Raw genomic sequence first — 18,571 nt, forward strand, 5'->3', positions numbered from 1 at the left:
GCTTTTCACCCACTATTCTGTCGGGGTCGAGATCTACGAAATTAAGGTGTGGCGGAGGTGTCTACATGTACGCTGTATTCTGACCTTGACTTAATACCTTCATAATGCAACCACATTTACGCGTGAGGAAACCATACATTTTTTTGTGTAAGATGGCACCGACAGATATGGCAGCTCTGCTTCAAGCTCCTAAGCAACTTCGTAGTATTTCGTTTTTATGTGTTTTTATGTAATGCTGTTCATTGACCATAGTACTCTCCAAGCTCATCATTAAACTCAGGGCCCTGGGTCTGAACCCCGCCCTGTGCAACTGGGTCCTGGATTTCCTGACGGGCCACCCCCAATTGGTGAAGGTAGGAAACAACACCACTTTGCTGACAGGGGCCCACAAGGGTGCGTGCTCAGCCCCCTCCTGTACTCCTCTGTTCACCCATGACTGGGTGGCCAAGCATGCCTCCAACTCAATCGTCAAGTTTGAAGACGACACAACAGTAGTAAGCCTGATTAACAACAATGACGAGACGGCCTACAGGGAGGAGATGAGGGCCATGGGAGAGTGGTGCAAGGATAATAACCTCTCAACATCAACAAAAGGAGCTGATTGTGGACTTCAGGAAACAGCAGAGGGAGCACGACCCTATCCACATCGACGGTACCGCAGTGGAGAAGGTGGAAATCTTCAAGTTCCTTGGCGTACACATCACTGACGATGTGAAAATGGTCCACCCACAAAGACAGTGTGGTGAAGAAGACGCAACAGCGCCTCTTCAACCTCAGGAGGCTAAAGAAATGTATCTTGGCCCCTAAGACCCACAAACTTTTACAGATGCACAATTAAGAGCATCCTGTCGGGCTGTATCTCTGCCTGGTACGGCAACTGCACCGCATCACAGTAGGCAAACTACCTGCCCTCCAGGACCCCTACAACACCCAATGTCACAGGATGGCTAAAAAGATCATCAAGGACATCAACCACCCGAGCCATGGCATGTTCATCCCGCTATCATCCAGAAGGCGAGGTCAGTACTGGTGCATCACAAATAGAACTGAAAGATAGAAGCATTTTTTCAATCTCAATGTAATCAGACTTAAATAGCCATCACTAGCCGGCTTCCATACAGTTATGCAACCCTGCACCTTAGAGGCTGCTTCCCTATATACATAGACTTGGAATCACTGGCCACTTTAATAATGGAACACTAGTCGCTTTACTCACATTTGTGAACTCATCAAAAAAAAAGCAGCGTCCCTTTTTCAGGACCCAGTCTTTCAAAGATTCGTAAAAATTCAAATGACTTCACAGAGCTTCATTGTAAAGGGTTTAAACACCGTTTCCCATGCTTGCTCAATGAACCATAAACAATTAACATGCACCTGTGGAATGGTCGTTAAGGCACTAACAGCTTACAGACGATAGGCAATTAAGGTCACAGTTATGAATACTGTCCTAAGTTGAGAGGCCTTAGGAATACTGTCCTAAGTTGAGAGGCCTACTGACTTTGAAAAACGCCAAAAGAAAGATTCCCAGGGTCCCTGCTCATCTGTGTGAACGTGCCTTAGGCATGCTGCAAGGAGGCATGAGGACTGCATGTGGCCAGGGCAATAAATTGCAATGTCCGTACTGTGAGACGACTAAGATAGTGCTACAGGGAGACAGGATGGACAGCTGATCGTCCTCGCAGTGGCAGACCACGTGTAACACCTGCACAGGATCAGTACATCCGAACATCACACCTGCGGGACAGTTACAGGATGGCAACAATAACTGCCCGAGTTACACCAGGAACGCACAATCCCTCCATCAGTGCTCAGACTGTACACAATAGGCTGAGAGAGGCTGGACTGAGGGCTTGTAGGCCTGTTGTAAGGCAGGTCCTCACCAGACATCACAGGCAACAACTTCGCCTATAGGCACAAACCCACCATCGCTGGACCAGACAGGACTGGTAAAAAGTGCTCTTCACTGACGAGTCGCGGTTTTGTCTCACCAGGGGTGATGGTCAGATTCACGTTTATCGTCGAAGGAATGAGAATTACACAGAGGCCTGTACTCTGGAGCGGGATCGATTTGGAGGTGGAGGGTCCGTCATCGTCTGCGACAGTGTGTCACAGCATCATCGGACTGAGCTTGTTGTCATTGCAGGCAATCTCAACGCTGTGCGTTACAGGGAAGACATCCTCCTCCCTCATGTGGTACCCTTCCTGCAGATTCATCCTAACATGACCCTCCAGCATAACAATGCCACCAGCCATTCTGCTCGTGATTTCTTGCAAGACAGGAATGTAAGTGTTCTGCTATGGCCAGCAAAGAGCCCGGATCTCAATCCAATTGTGCACGTCTGGGACCTGTTGGATCGGAGGGTGAGGGCTAGGGCCAGTCGCCCCAGAAATGTCTGGGAACCTGCAGGTGCCTTGGTGGAAGAGTGGGGTAACCATCTCACAGCAAGAACTGAAAAATCTGGTGCAGTCCATGAGGAGGAGATGCACTGCAGTACTTAATGCAGCTGGTGGCACACCAGATTCTGACTGTTACTTTTGACCCCCCCCCCCCTTCGTTCAGGGACACATTCCATTTTTGTTAGTCACATGTCTGTGGAACTTGTTCAGTTTGTATCTCAGTTGTTGAATCTTTTTATTTTCATACAAAGATTTACACATGTTAAATTTGCTGAAAATAAACTCAGTTGACAGTGGGAGGATGTTTCATTTTTGATGAGTTTATATACTGTATTCTATTCTACTGTATTTTAGTCAATGCCATCTAAAATGTATATATTTCTTAATTCCATAATTTTACTTTTAGATGTGTGCATTGTGAATTGTTTTTAGATTCTACTGCACTGTTAGATAGTAATGCACTGTTGGAGCTAGGAACTCAAGCATTTTGCTACACCAGCAATAACATCTGCTAAATATGTTTGTGTAACCAATAAATTTGATTTGATTTGAATGAGGTCACGCGAAACTGCCAGTTCCAAACAGCAAAATCACCTTTACTTTTCCCGATAAAAATATCAGCATTCTCAAGAGCTAGGTAAATGAGTAATCCGTTTGGAGAAGGGGATTGTACATGCACATTGTTTTAGATGATTTTTCCTTATGAACCCTGGACACAAACATGAAACCAAACTGAAAATCATATCAAAATGACATGTATGGTGGCCCCTTTTCCACAGTGAAGTAGGCTATAAATAGCTGTGCCGTTGAGAATTTTTATTGTGTTGCCTCATAATTTACGTGGATGCAATTTAGAGAGCCGAGTAGAGCTCTAAGCTGACCTTTTTTTACAAGGAGTACATGTGTGCCTAAGTTGAAAAATGTAGGTGCACAAGGAAATTTAGGAGCACAATGAAAAATATTTGGAGGTATTAAAGCTAGGTCCCTTAATTTTTCAATGCGCAGTGGTGTTCCTAAAGAAACATTCGTACAGAAAAATGCCAAGCTATAGGATTCCGTAGGGCTGAAACTGCTGAGTTGATGTATGTGTTTTAGAATGTTTTAATTCTATACCCAGGCGTCATCTTTTTATTTTACAATTTCTATCATGTTAAATATTAGCCACTATTGGGAGCCACCGTCATTAATATCTACATACATTTATAACTCACTTTTCTTGAAATTGTAGCTTACATTTTGCATCATTCCATTCCGTTGACCTTTCTTTCCTCGGTCACGTCTATGTCGTTGCTCCTGAGGGTTGTTGGCATTAGTGGATCAGATTAGACTAACGTTGTGCAATAATTTGGGACATGAATCCTATTTGAATCATTATGGAACTCTGACCACACAGCAGGTTAAACCTGGTGCCTGACGCCATGGTCCACGACGACTGGAACGTTGTCATACAGCCCCATGATTAGTGAGGATTAGGGGAGATTTATAGGACCATTGTTCAAGAAATGTTCCACCTTCCAATATTTCATGGCTTGAACTTGAATATGACAAATTTCAGGATGAATGAATCAACTCTTTTTGAATAATCAATATGTTTGGTGCGTAAAGGCTCTCCAAACCAGTTTTTTCCCCCTACTAACCCTAAAATATGCTTAAATAATCTACAAGATGAGTATTTTTTAAATCTACCAGTTGGTGCTGAAATGGAGACGAATATGTATTTATTTAGATGGATTTCTTTCATTGACCCATATATTCTGAACCCGTTCTTTCGATATATTCTAGTCTGTCAACAAAATTATAATTAGAAGGTACATCGTATTTATAGGGATGGCTTAAGATAAATGTACTGAAACCACACAAGAAAATCTGTTGGTCAACAAGTGGGAGGTTTTTCAGCGGTTGAATTAAAGATGCAATATGTAACTTTTCACAGAAATGTGTGTTATAGAGCCGTCCTTCTCATCGAAAGCAAGTCTACGAAGCAGTAGATCTATTCTATGCTTACCGTTCTTACCTTAGGTGTTTGCCTTTTGTGCTTCAAACAGCTGAAAATACATGATTTCTGGTTATGGAAAATATATTTCACAGCAATTTAGATGGTGCAATGATTCTCTACACTATACTAACTTGCTTGTTTTGTCACAAAGAAATTACGCAAACTATTCAAATTTTAGCCACCCGGAAAAGGCAGAGGAAATGCATCTTTAAATGTATTCAGTGCACGTAAGGGAACCACGCCTGCAAAGACCGTTACGCACCTGCATAAGAGAAGTCTGAATACCAACTCCTGAGAAGTGCATAGGAAAGGGGTACACAAGTCAGAATCAGGCCCAATATTCTTCAGTGTCATTCCAGAACACTAAGTGGATCAGCAAACAGGAGCGTTCTACCTTACTGATCAAAATGGCCCAGTAAAATATGTTTAAGTCGTTTTAGTTATGGTACATCCTGACCCAACTCTTCAATTAGGCAATAATAAATCCATGTCCTGGTTGTCCACATGATTGAAGAAAATAACTTGACTGACTCCTAAAACAAAGTAACATGCATATTGCAGGTTGTGAGCTCGGTGTAAGGACAGGATAGTCAGAACAGGCTACATTTTTAACCGACTGTCCCTTTAAGGAAATGAAGTCTACTTCAGCTGTTTGTGCTGAGAGAAAAGCTTTTTCAACAAAATGGAGATAAAAGGAAAATGCACAAACATGAAAAAGAATCCTTTTACTCTGACTTTAGTGGGAGTGACATTTAGAGAGCACTTCTTACGGGGAAAAATGTTCCTATCACCATCAACATCATGGTTGACCATTATTCTACTCATAGGGATGGGGAACAGACACTTTTGGGGAAGACCAAATCCTGTGAACAGCCTGAGTTCACACAACCCGAAAAGGGTGTTTAACCCAAAAATTGCTGGGAGCATATTTAGAGAGTGTGACTTTTTAAACAGATTATTACAGAAGATGACATCCTCCAGACTAATGGAGAAGTGTAATCCCTCACCCACATACCGTCCCACTCTAGTGCAGCTAAACTAAGCCAAACCACAAGCGACACTTCTGCATGCCACCAAAGCTCTTACTGTACATCCAGCCAAGGATATTGATTTGGTGGTAAACATCATGTATGTCATGGAAAAACACTATAAAACCACGTTGCGAAATCTTAACGATTTTCAGATGGTAAAAAGATGCTCTAGTCTGATAATCTAGACTAGAACGACATCCCCTTCCATGTTCCTTTCCCTCCCAATCTGTACATCGGGACCTACCCAGCAAACCGGGAACATTCCCAGAACATTAGCTAAGATTCCCATTAAGTTATAGTTAGGGTTTTACCGAACATTAGAAATGTTTTAAATTAAACATCCATAGAATGTTCTAACATTCACTAAAATGTTGTGCACAACATCTGTAACAGCCACCACAGAAGATTCCCCAAAACAAGCATGGCACTTGCAATGCCAGGATAGTGGGTTCAATTCCCAGGATCACCCAGGCGTAAAATGTATGCACGCTTGAAATTTGTGAGCGCAACAATATGGGACAGTTCTTGCAACATCAGGCATGTAGTATAATGTTGTGCACGAGAACATCTGCTACAACCTAACGAATGTTCTGAGAACTTTTACAGAGCCATGGCACCTTATTCCCTATACACATGTTGAAGCACAGTAGTGTACCAAATAGGGAATGGGAAGCAATTTGGGATGCAACCGTGAAGTTAGTGCTCCGTTTCTTACCGATGAAGGGGATGGAGTCGAGGGATTCGTCCAGGTTGCTGGAGGAGCAGGTCTGGTGCTTTTCCTGCTTCTCGCTCAGCCGCCGCATGTGCATCTCCCGCCGCGCATCATTGGGCAGCCAGCACACCGCACCCGCTGCCGGTTCCGAGCTGTCGTCCTCGTTCACCGCCAGGATGTAGGAGGGGTGGCGTAGGGGACTGGGATTCTTCCCCGACCCAGGAGGCTTCTCCCTGAGCACCACGCCTGACTCGGAGGCTGAGGGGCCACCCCCGTTCACTTGGGGCTCTGGGCGAGGGTGCTGGTAAGAGGTTTTGAAAATCCCAGGCTTCTGCGGTCTCTGATGGGGAGCGGAGAGGGAAGAGGACCTACGGCCAACCACCGCTGCCACCTGTCTCCCTGGCACCTCCCCTGGTTGCTGCATGGTCTCTGCCAGTCCCCTACTCTGGCTCACATGGTTCACACCTTTGACACCAGCTCTTTCATCAGTGTTGGATTGCTCCAAGCTTAGATTCTTCCCCAGATGAGAGGGTCTGTCTTTGAGCATGTTAGGGGCACTGTGAGGCTGATGCTGCTCTGGTCCTTTAGTGTGGAGGGCAGGGTTAGACATTGGCCCCACCCGGAGACTGTCCCTACCGTATCCTGCAGGAGGTCGATGATGGGCAGCCTGTTTGGAGAGGCTCTGCCTGCTTGGGCATGTACCCTGGTCCGCCCTGCTACCGTAGCCCCGTCTGTCCACCATGGGACGGCCCAGATCGACAGGGTCCACATAGTCAGAGGAGCGGACCCGGGCCTTGTGGGTAAACTCATCCTGGGACACGCTACGAGGGGGCCAGTTCCTGGGGTGGACCCCCCGCTCAGCCACACTCATACGGTCCTGGGAAGAGCTGCGAGGGGGCATGTGGTGGAAAGGGGGCGGGGGTCCGTGGTAGGCACGGTCGTGGGAGGTGCTCCTGCGTCGGAGACCCTTGGGGTCGGGCCCCCAGCCCCCTCGGGGGATGTAGTGGGTGGAGTTGAAGGTGTTCTGACTGGCGGCTCGCAGGCTGTCTAGTCTCTCCTGGATGGTCCGGCTGCCGTATGCATGGATACCCTTGTTGTCGATGTACTCCCTGTACGTCTGGTACGTCCGCCAGTCGATGTTTTGGTGAGAGCCGGGGTTGGGGGAGTTTGAGTTGGGTGGGTAGTGGGGTGGTGGGGCGCCATAATTGAGGCGGCTCGCACCAGAGGGGTAGATGTCTGTTTTCCGTGGCACGGGGTAGTGGGACACAGACCCAGGTCGCCCTCTGATGACGCCAGGGTCAGAGGGCCCTACCAGGCCGTACTCTACTCTATGAGCTGGTCCCATATGGCCCAGTTCTGGAGGAACTACCACAGTCCTCACGCTGTTGTTGCGCATGCATGCCACAGTCTGGGATTTGGAGTACGGGTGTGCAGGAGGAGGGGACGGGGGCATGGGGATCTCTATGCGGTACCCCAGGTCGGGTGGTGGTGCCCCCACATGCCCCCGGCATGCTCCCTGTACCCCCACCGGGGAGGGGGTCTCTGTAGCCTGGGCCATCCCCGGGGGCTTACAGTCTACTCTGGGGTAACATATTGGGGGAGGTTCGGGGATGTGACGGGCAATTCCACTGTAGGCACTGCGGCCTCGGAGGTACGCATCCTGGGAGTAGGCCTGGAGCGAGAAAGAAGAGAGAAAAGGGTGAGATACAACAACGGTGTCCTCTGGTTCAATTCCTAACCATGCCCCTTGGCCCTAACCATTCCCCTTGGCCCTAACCATGCCCCTTGGCCCTAACCATGCCCCTTGGCCCTAACCATCCCCCTTGGCCCTAACCATCCCCCCCCCTTGGCCCTTCCCCCTTGGCCCTAACCATCCCCCTTGGCCCTAAACATCCCCCTTGGCCCTAAACATCCCCCTTGGCCCTAACCATCCCCCTTGGCCCTAACCATTCCCCTTGGCCCTAACCATTCCCCTTGGCCCTAACCATTCCCCTTGGCCCTAACCATTCCCCTTGGCCCTAACCATCCCCTTGGCCCTAACCATCCCCCTTGGCCCTAACCATCCCCCTTGGCCCTAACCATCTCCCTTGGCCCTAACCATTCCCCTTGGCCCTAACCATTCCCCCTTTAATGTTTGCAGATTTGTAAACTACTCCACAATGCTTATATCTAGACTTGACCCTTCAGATCTGAAAACATCAGAGTTAGGGCAAATGGGAAGGGAGCCAAATAGGATGAGCACGTGTGTCATATTCAACATTGCATCTCTAAACGATGGTAAAGAACTGTGGTAGTGAACGTTGAATAATGCTAGGTGACGTGTGTGTGTGTGATTAGGAAAGGCAGGCGGACAGGGAGCAGCATGTTGCAGTGTGAGAGTGTGGAGGCGTGTAGCAAGTCTGGAGAGTCACTAGCGCTCATCTGCTCGCTCCATATTTAGAAAGCTAGTTCTCTGGGTACCGCTCACTACGCAACGAGGGCATGCTGTGCTGCCGCACTGTGCACACACCCACATAGAAGACTGGAAACACATTCCAAGGTGGATTTAAGCAATGATCACTTGTGGGTTAAAGTAATGAACACCTGTATTGTACACACAGGGGGGAAACGCAGCAAAAAATAGAATGACATCCACTGTCAAAATAATTGGCAAAACGGTATTGAGCAAATGATCCAATGATGAAATTATTTTTTCAAGGAACTTGATTTCTACTCATTTCTGTTATCGTGTCAGATCAAACAGAAACAGTCCTATTCTGTCCAACCCTACTGAGTAGCCAGCCAGCAGGAACAGCTAGTCAGGTGATCTGTGATTGAATGGAGTGGACAAGAAGCAACAGATGTGTTGGAAGAAAGAAAGAAAGAGAGACTGGCATGCAAGACCTAACAGTGACACACACGAAGGTGGCCTATCTGTTTGGTTTAGCCACCTTCTGGCTGACAGCACTGGCACTGTTCAAGCGAGGTCTGAGACTTACAGAAAAAGAGGGGGGCAGAGGAAGCCCAGCACCTACAACGGTCCTCGCCACACTAAACCTAACCTCCGCTCTCATGTTCCCAGACAGCTTAACAGAAACGTTAGCTCAACCCTCCTTCAGCGGCACGCCGGCAGACGACGATCACACATGCATAGATTCCATAGTGGTAGATTCCGTACGGCTGGCTGAGCAGCCTTCGTCCATTTATCAAACGCCATTTCATATGCATTTCCTGTTTGCCTTGCAACTAGCAAGCACACAAAAAATAACACGTCACAATTGGTTGGACTTTAAACCCAACCTGGTGTCGTATTACGATTCTTACGTAACGCTATGCAAGCTTTTACTGTATCTACAATCAGTTCTATAAACGCTCACCCCTCCCTTCAACAATAGCTAGAGCGCTAGTGGAACGTTCCGGGGCCAAGGCCTTTATCACTGGCTTCGTCCGAAATGGCACTCTAGTCCCTATGTAGTGCACCCCTTTTGAACAAAGTCATAGCACCCTATTCCCTATATTGTGATCTACTTTTGATCAATACTACTGCACTATATAGGGAATAGGGTGCCATTGAGGACGTAGGCAGGAATAGATGGCTTGCAGGAATAGATGGCTTGCAGGATCAGAAAGGGGCGAGGTTCCAAGGTGCCAGCTCTGTCTGCCGCCTCATCTAACAGGTACTGCGGGCACGGTGAATCACTGCCTACCTGCCCGTAGCTAAGGGCTACATAGCAACAATTAGCCTACTAACATGGCAATCGAATAAATGACCCAGCTATGCAAGAACAGTACATTACATCAAAACGAAAACACGCATGACAAAGGAAAAAGGAGACGGGGAAACAACAACATGCAGAGTGATTGTTATCCTCCCTGCTGTTGCTTACCAGATCAGTGGTCTCCAGTGAGTAAGGCTGCCGTTACAGCAGGAGAGAAAACGTGAGCCGTGAGAGGCGGCAACCATGGGAGAGAAGAATGGGGAAAAGGCTAGCAAGCAGAGAAAATAACACGCATCATAAAAAAAGAAGAGAGAACAGATCGCCGCTGGAGAAAGAAGTGTTCGTCTGGAACGCCGACGCCAGGGCTCGAGTCGAAGCGCAAAAAATCCATCATAGCGGCGGCATCGAGAGAGAGAGGAAAAAGGGAGCCAACGTCAGCCGTGGCAGGACTGTCATATTAGCGACGCCACCTGCGTGAGCCAGTCTGTCCTGGGCGAGGTGTAGGTGTCAGGAGAAGAGGAAGCCTGCTGCCTTCCACAGCTCTGGGAGTTCTCCATCTCTCTGTTGCTCCCTCCATCTGACTGCAGCAGCCAGGTGACACCACTCAATGAATGAACTGCTGCCTCCACTCTCTGTCCCTGCCTCTCTCTCACTCCCTTTGGTATCGCTCACATGACAGAAGCAGTTGCTGTACTATACATTCAGCTCAGATGCTACTGCTGCCCCTCCCCTTCTGCTCCCTCTCACTCTCCCTTCCTCTCCTCCTCTCAGCAGCATCAACCTGTTCACAACACAGAGGCAGTCAGCTGACTACAGCTGGTTTGATGATATATTGCTTCAGGACCTCCCTCATTCCTTCCCCGGCTCCCTCACTCAGAGACGCTCTCTCATGCTAAGCCAATGATGTTACTACTGTTGACATGTAACACTGTAACTTGTTTCCAGGCAGCCTGTGTGTGTATGAGGGTCTCTCCTTCAGGCTATAATGTCAGTCACCCAGCGAGCCGCGGTGCTAATCTTCCAGCTCCGGCTGACAGCCCCAGTCTGGACGGCTACATCAGGAGCTCGTTACGCTCTGGTAGCCAAGCACCGTGGACCGGTGTCCGCTAGCTAGCAACAGATGTGCAACACAGTTCAGGAAAGGGGAGGAGGGAGGGAGGAGAGAAGCGGGGGATGGGAAGGTGGAGAGGGCTGAGCCGATGGGGATGGAGAAAAGGAAAGAGGAGGGTAGCGGGGGAGAGGAAGCAAAGGGAATAGGGATGTTTACAAGCTCTGCTTTTTTAGGATGACGCATACCAGCTTGAAGGCATCAGGCACTGAAGCGTTAACAGGCTTTCTGTGAAACATCTTAACAGGCCAGTTCACCCATTGTATGAACCAACACCCCCCACTGTGTGAGTACTACTCTTTCTCTTCTGTTACTTGTACACATTATGTTCATTACGCAGAGAACTGAGTTTACCTTCCTACTGAATCTCAGCAGAATACATAGCAAGCACCTCTAGTTGCCAGTAGCTAGTGCGCATGAAAAGTTAATGATGAGAGTGGAGGCACAACCAGGTTACTAGCTTAGAGGCAATGTAATTTAGGCTTCCTTCAACTGCACTCAAATCACAGATACACAGGGAGACATGTAAGGCGGCAGGAAGCCTAGTGTTTGGAGCGTTAGCCCAGTAACCGTAGGTTGCTAGATCGAATCCCTGAGCTGACATGCTAATATTCTGTCGTTCTGTCCCTGAACAAGACAGTTAACTCACCTGTTCCTAGGCCGTCATTGTAAATAAGAATTTGTTCTGAACTGACTAGCCTAGTAAAATAAAAGGTTAAATAAAAAAACATTTAAATAAAAAGGTAAGACTAGTCTGCACCGCAGGAACAGCTAGAGAGAGGGGCAGGAAGGTGAAGATGAGAGAACGTCCATGAGACTGGCTGCCAAGAGCACACTCCCACTAGGTAGCTTCATTTCATTTCCTACAGTCACTGCATCAGAAAAATGTGATAATGCAAATTTGCTAACAGTCAGCTCTTAATAATAACCTGAAAGGCCCCTGGCATCAACTGATCTCCATTTGACATCAGCCTATTTCTGCCTGCCCCCTGTGCTAAATTAAAATAAAATGGCAGCACAACGCAAGCTGAACCGCACAGCCTCTCTGCTCAGCCCTGGTGGCACAAAGATCAAGCTCAACTATTTATATCTGACACAGATTTTTCGCTCAATGCGCCCATGGCCAATAACTTCGTAATCTCTCTCAAGCTAATCTGTGCTACGAGAGACAGGGATTGGCCACAGCCTTCGGTAAAGTAAACATTCCAACACAAGCCGGTGTTAATAGGCTCAGCATTTATATAATAGAGGTGGATTCATTGAGCTGATGGGAATTTTGTGCTACAGTTGACAATAGACTAGGTGTGACCGGGCAACTAGGGTGGCACCTGTGTTAACACAGCCTGGCTTTCTCAACAGCACTGTACAGAGATGGTATGCATTAACATGAACTGGCACCACCTTAATTATTGCGTGTGGAGTTCAGAGTTAGTAAGAGAACTCATCTTTACATTTGTCCAATATACACTGAACAAAAATATAAATTAAACATGTAAAGTTCTGGTCCCATGTTTCATGAGCTGAAATGATAGCAGAAATGTTCCATACGTAGAAAAACCATTTCTCAATTTTTTTGCACACGTTTACATCCCTGTGTTAGTGAGCATTTCTCCATTGCCAAGATAATCCAGCCACCTGACAGGTGTGGCATGGTGTATCAAGAAGCTAATTAAACATGATCATGGCCTCCTGAGTTGCGCAGCGATCTAATGTGTTACTACAGACCCAAGTTCATTTCCCGGGCTGTGCCACAACCGGCCGTGGCTGGGAGTCCCATAGGACTGCACACAATTGGGTTTGGCCGTTGGGGCTTTACTTGGCTCATTGCTCTCTAGCGACTAATTGTGGCGGGCCGGGTGCCTGCGGGGTAACCCCGGTCGCCAGTTGAATGGTGTTTCCTCACTTTGGTGAGGCTGGCTTCTGGGTTAAGCTGACGGGTGTTAAGGAGCGAGGTTTGGCGGGTCATGTTTTTGAGGACACGACTCCACCTTCGCCTCTCCCGAGCCCGTTGGCGAGTGGCAGCGATGAGACAAGATCCAAAATTGGGGAGAAAGGGGTATATTAAAAAATAAAAAAACAGCCTGGTCATTACACAGGTGCACCTTGTGTTGACAATAAAAGGCCACTAAAATGTGCAGTTGTCGTAACATAACACAATGCCACAGATGTCTGAAGTTGAAGGCACGTGCAATTGGCTTGCTGACTGCAGGAATACCCACTAGAGCTGTTGCCAGAGAATTGAATGTTCAGTCGCTCTACCATAATCTGCCTCCAACATCGTTTTAAAGAGAATTTGGCAGTACGTTGGCCTCAAAACTGAAGACCACGTGTATGGTGTCATGTGGGCGAGAACAGAGTGCCCCATGGTGGCGGTGGGGTTATGGTATGAGCAAGCATAAGCTATGGACAACAAACACAATTGCATTTTATCGATGGCAATTTGAATGCACAAACACTGTGACAAGATCCTGAGGCCCATGTTTTTAAGGTACCTGTGATTAACAGATGCATATCTGCATTCCCATGTGTCAATTCCATAGATTAGGGCCTAATAAATGCACTTCAATTGACTGATATGAACTGTAACTCAGTAAAAATCCAATTGTTGCATGTTGCATTTTTATTTCTGTTCAGTGTAATTTTAGGAGTAAACATTTGCTTAACATGTCACATAATAAGTTGCATGGACTCAGTGTGTGCAATAAGTGTTTACATAATTTTTAAATGACTAACCCATCTCTGTACCCCACACATACAGATAATTGTAACGGTCCTTCAGTCGAGCAGTCAATTTCAACCACAAAGAACAATAATGTTTTCCAATGCCTCGCAATGTCGGCCACGTACAATTTTTTTTAAAGCAGACATTGAATATCCATTTGAGCATCCACCAGACAAGTGTGGCATATCAAGAGGCTGATTAAAGAGCATGATCAGTACACAGGTACACCTTGTGCTGGGGAAAATTACAGGCCACTCTAAAATGCGCAGTTGTCACAACACAATGCCAAAGATGTTTTGAGGGAGCCTGCAATTGGCATGCTGACTCTGCAGGAATGTCTACCAGAGCTGATGCCAGAGAATGGAAGGTTAATTATTCTGCTTTAAGCCGCTTCCAACATCATTTTAGAGAATTTAGCAGTATGTCCAACCGGCCTCACAACCACAGACCTGACCACATGTAACCACTCCAGCCCAGGACCTTCACATCCGGCTTCTTCACCTGCGGAATCGTCTGAGACCAGCCACCCGGACAGCTGATAAAACTGTGGGTTTGCTATAGAATTTCTGCACAAACTGTCAGAAACTGTCTTAGGGAAGCTCATCTGCATGCTCGTCGTCTTCCCCTGACTGCCGTTTTGGTGGATTAATTGACTTCAGTCGGCAAATGCTCACCTTCAATGGCCACTGGCAAGCTGGAGAAGTGTGCCCATCATGGAAGAATCCGTTTCAACTGTACCGGGCAGACGGCAGACAGCATGTAATGGCATCTTGTGGGCAAGCAGTTTGCTGATATCAACGTTGTGAACAGAGTGGACCATGGGGTTATGGTATGGGCAGGCATAAGCTACAGACAATGAACACAATTGCATTTTATCAATGGAAATGTTAATGCACAGAGATACTGTGATTAGATCCTGAGGCCCATTTTCGTTCCATTCATCCACTGTGAGGCATCTGTTGCTCAAACTAGACACTAATGTACTTGTCCTCTTGCTCAGTTGTGCACTGGGACACCCCACTCTTTCTATTTTGGTTAGAGCCCGTTTGCGCTGTTCTGTGAAGGGAGTAGTCTGAGGCAAGATAATGAGATGTTTCTAACTTATTGAGGGGATAAATTATTTTGGATGTAAGTGGCTGGGTACTGGCCTAAATGCATGCATAAACTACAGCATGCTACAGACTGGGCCTCGGTTGCTTCCTGCCGGTGTCCGGGTCTCTCACCCACTATGTCCTGCAACAGAGCTCCGCATCAGACATGCTCGTGACAGGCAGACCCCAGGTTGGCTCCTTCACAGTTAGGCTTGGGCGGTATCCAGATTGTCATACCAACCTTGTGCCATATCGGGATAATCGGTAATACCGGCACTAAACACAAGTGGCGCTGTTTTCAAACCCCACTAACCCTTTGTAATGCGAACATTAGCAATGCTACAAGTGTGCGCGCGCGTGTAAGTGCATTCACGTGGTGTGTTTGTTTAGTATGTTTGTGAGTGAGTGTGTTTATTTATGACTTTGTTGTTTGCATTTCTCAAAGTGACCCTTCCAGTTCCCAGAATGAGGCCAGCCCTGCAGCAGAGAAGAAGTAGCAGCACTTGGAGGGGACAGGGTGTGGTGGCCTGGTTAGGAGGCCCAGATAGAGCACTCTGAAGGGAGAGGGTTTCACCCTCCCCTCTGGAGCAGTCCTGCAGTCCCCGCACACACACCCTTCACAGAGAAACTAGAGCAGCTTTCTAAGCCTTGATCACATAAATAGCGACTAAGTTGATGTAGAAGTGGAAATAGGGTCTACTTCTGTTTTACAGTGGGCAAATTTAGGAAGAGATTAAATCAACAGAGTAATGATCTTTAAAAACTAACCAGCTGCAGTATGTCTTCATCTCTTGGCATCACGCAGAGTTTAAGAAAAGCATCACTGTAAAATAACAGATCAAGTCAAACATTGTAAACTTCAACAGACCAGCAGGAAATCAGTCACTGACAACAATGGGAAATATTCATATTTGAGTGCTCACCTGTTTTGGATCAAGGCTATGACCTGAGAGTACGTTTTCCCAATGATACTTTCTTCATTTACCTTTACTATCCGGTCTCCTGTTGACAATAAGAAAGCGTTTAAAAGATGAGATATGTAACTTTTTGGGCGACGCAACCAAATTCTCATAGAAAAGTGAGTGATAGATCTGTCACTCATTGTAAACAAGTCTAAGAAGCGGTAGATCTGTTCTGTGCTCTAGTTCTATGCTTCCCATTCTGAAGATTTGTTTTTGCATCTTTTACTTTTGGGTTTGTCTACAAGTTTCAAACAGCTGAAAATACAATATTTTTAGTTTAATGAAAAAATACTATTTCACACTGGTTTAGGTGGTACAATGATTCTCTACACATTCTATTGCTTGTTTTGTCATAAACTTAAATTAGGTGAACTATTTGAATTTTAGCAATCAGGAAATGGCAAAGCGATTTCTGCATATTGCACCTTTAATGTTAGACTGGTAGCTAATACGTGAAATGGTGTTAATGGCAGGTATGTGTAAGAGTGTGTGCGCGCTTCTCTGTTTGAAAACCCATTGGAGGAAAAGGTCAGAGGGGAGGGACCTCTGGCTTTATTATCCAATGGTTTTTGAGAAGGAGACAGAGAGAGGACGTGAGGAGTACGCAATTGAGATCTTCCCTATGTGTCTTTGAAGAGATGAACCTGTGCTGGTAGGTAGTAAGAGGCAGCTTCCCTGCTAGGCTGACGGTCAGAATAGCAGAGGAAACCGCTTTGATCAGTCACCTGATATGTATTTTACAGTAACTGAGTGCCTGAGGCAGCTGAGCTCTGTGCCTCTACTAACCCGCCACAAAAAGGAAACACAGAAAACTACACCCAGTATACTACATTCAGGTGAAAACAAATCATTATGTACAGCCCTATATATTTATTTTGATCTATTTTAGTCCCCATTTGGACTAATCTTCCAAGAGTCGTTAAACATACATAAATATGCACAGTGTATAAAACATACAGAACACATTCCTAATATTCCCTCAGAACAGTCTCAATTCGTCAGGGCATGGACCACAAGGTGTGGAAAGCGTTCCAGAAGTATGCTGACCCATGTTGACTGCAATGCATCCTACAGTTGTGGCATGTGGCTGGATGTACTTAGGGTGAGGAACCATTCTAGATACGCACAGGAAACGGTTGAACGTTAAAAAAACAGCAGCATTGCAGTTCTTGAAATTCAAACCAATGCGCCTGGCACCTACTACCCTACCCCGTTCAAAGGCACTTACATCTTTTGTCTTGCCCGTTCACCCTCTGAATGGCACACAATTGTCTCAAGGCGTAAACATAATCCTTCAACCCGTCTCCTCCCCTTCACCTACACTGATTGAAGTGGATTTAACAGGTGACATCAGTAAGGGAATCACAGCTTTCAACTAGATTCAGCTGGTCAGTCTGTCATGGAAAGAGCAGGTGTTCTTTGTGTTTTCTACACTCAATGTATATATATGCCATTTAGCTGAGACTTTTATCCAACAGTATAATGTCCAATGTGTCACTAGGTCTATTACCATAACGAATACAGTAAGGTTTAGGATAAGGTGCAGCATGGTCAAAAACTCCAATATGATATAATACTTTGTATGATGCCGCTTGTCCATACATACACAGACACACACAGGCAGGCAGAGCTCCCGTCTGTTACTTTTGGAGATGTGGTCAGTTACCTGTGCAGAGTCCAGCTCCATCGGCAGGACCACCCACCTTCACTTGCTTCACAAAGATGGTGTCCATTGGCTCCAGCCTGTTCCGTTGTCTCCCTGACAACAAAGACAAGGTGTCATCGTCAACGCCTTCCTCTGGAGGTCACCTGGTAGTGACATACCATCTCTGCTCATAACAGTCAATCAATTCATGCTACGTACAGTATTTGCCCACTCAAAATTATTTTCATATTTTCTTCATTAGTCCACTGTCGACAGTCCCAAAATGTTAGTTGATAGTTTGAGTGGATTTTATATTTTAGTACTACAGGATATCATAAAGCGGGGTTCTTCGACCCTGTTCCTAGAGAGCAGCTACCCTCCTGTAGGTTTTCGCTTCAACACCAGTTGTAACTAACCTGGTTCAGTTTATCAACCAGCTAATTATTACAATCAGGTGCACTAGATTAGGGTTGGAGCGAAAACGTACAGGATGGTTTCTGCTCTCCAGGAACAAGGTTGGAGAGCCCGGTCATAAAGAGACTAGAAGGGTAGTAGTCAGATTAGTTTCCCTTTAGAATGGCACATTGCTGACCTCAGATTACCTTAGCAGACCTACAATACCCTATACTAAGAGCAGAGGACACAGGCTAGACTGCTCCACCTACAACTCTCAGTTCAACACGACCCAGACTGGGACGCACTCTGAATGTGAAGCAGCCAGGACAACAACAGGACAATGGCTACCAGACACAACCATAAATTGTTTCGAAGATATTTCCTGAGGAGCGCGCCCGAGAGAGAGAGCGCGCGCGCGAGAGAGCGCTACAGAACACTCGAGAGAGAGGGAGATGGATGATTAAGAGCACGACAGAAAGCGTGAGAGAAAGCTAGAGATGGAGAAAGAGATGAGAGCGAGCGAGCACAAGCAAAAGGGAGAGACAGAGAAAGTGATTTAGAGAGCAATAGAGAACAAGAGACTGTCACAAGATTCAGTGGCAGAGAGAAGAACAGTGGGGTTTCTCTCTGTCACGTTGGCTGTCCACAATACAACAGGTCTGAATGAGAACTCAAAGTAGGAAAAAGCCTCCTAATACAGTAGCAGAGCTCTTGGAGATTTGGGAAAGGGAAATGAATAGTCTGAGTTTAGTAGCAGAACCTGTTTGCTCATGCTGCTCCTGTCTCCTAGCAGCTGCATGGCTGCAGAGGAGA

The 18,571-nt window shown here is 46.6% G+C and overlaps 1 protein-coding gene across 5 annotated transcripts in view; it reads right to left on the reverse strand.

Annotated features, from left to right (window-relative positions):
- Nucleotides 1–18,571, reverse strand: part of LOC112226862 (rho GTPase-activating protein 21) — an 88,815-nt gene that overhangs the window by 32,783 nt on the left and 37,461 nt on the right. For 2 of the 5 annotated variants that reach the window (XM_024391493.2, XM_024391492.2), the window contains exons 5-8: nt 17,384–17,476; nt 15,679–15,757; nt 15,524–15,578; nt 6,140–7,808 (exon numbers count right to left, since the gene is read on the reverse strand). In XM_024391493.2, the coding sequence (XP_024247261.1) occupies nt 6,140–7,808; nt 15,524–15,578; nt 15,679–15,757; nt 17,384–17,476 (1,896 nt within the window). Of the gene's footprint in view, nt 1–6,139; nt 7,809–9,114; nt 9,328–10,002; nt 10,553–14,338; nt 14,476–15,523; nt 15,579–15,678; nt 15,758–17,383; nt 17,477–18,571 lie in introns of those variants that run through there. The other 3 variants (XM_042307990.1, XM_024391495.2, XM_024391494.2) reach the window with 3 other exon arrangements.

The sequence above is a fragment of the Oncorhynchus tshawytscha genome, linkage group LG28, assembly GCF_018296145.1.
Source record: "Oncorhynchus tshawytscha isolate Ot180627B linkage group LG28, Otsh_v2.0, whole genome shotgun sequence".
NCBI classification, from domain to species: domain Eukaryota; kingdom Metazoa; phylum Chordata; class Actinopteri; order Salmoniformes; family Salmonidae; genus Oncorhynchus; species Oncorhynchus tshawytscha.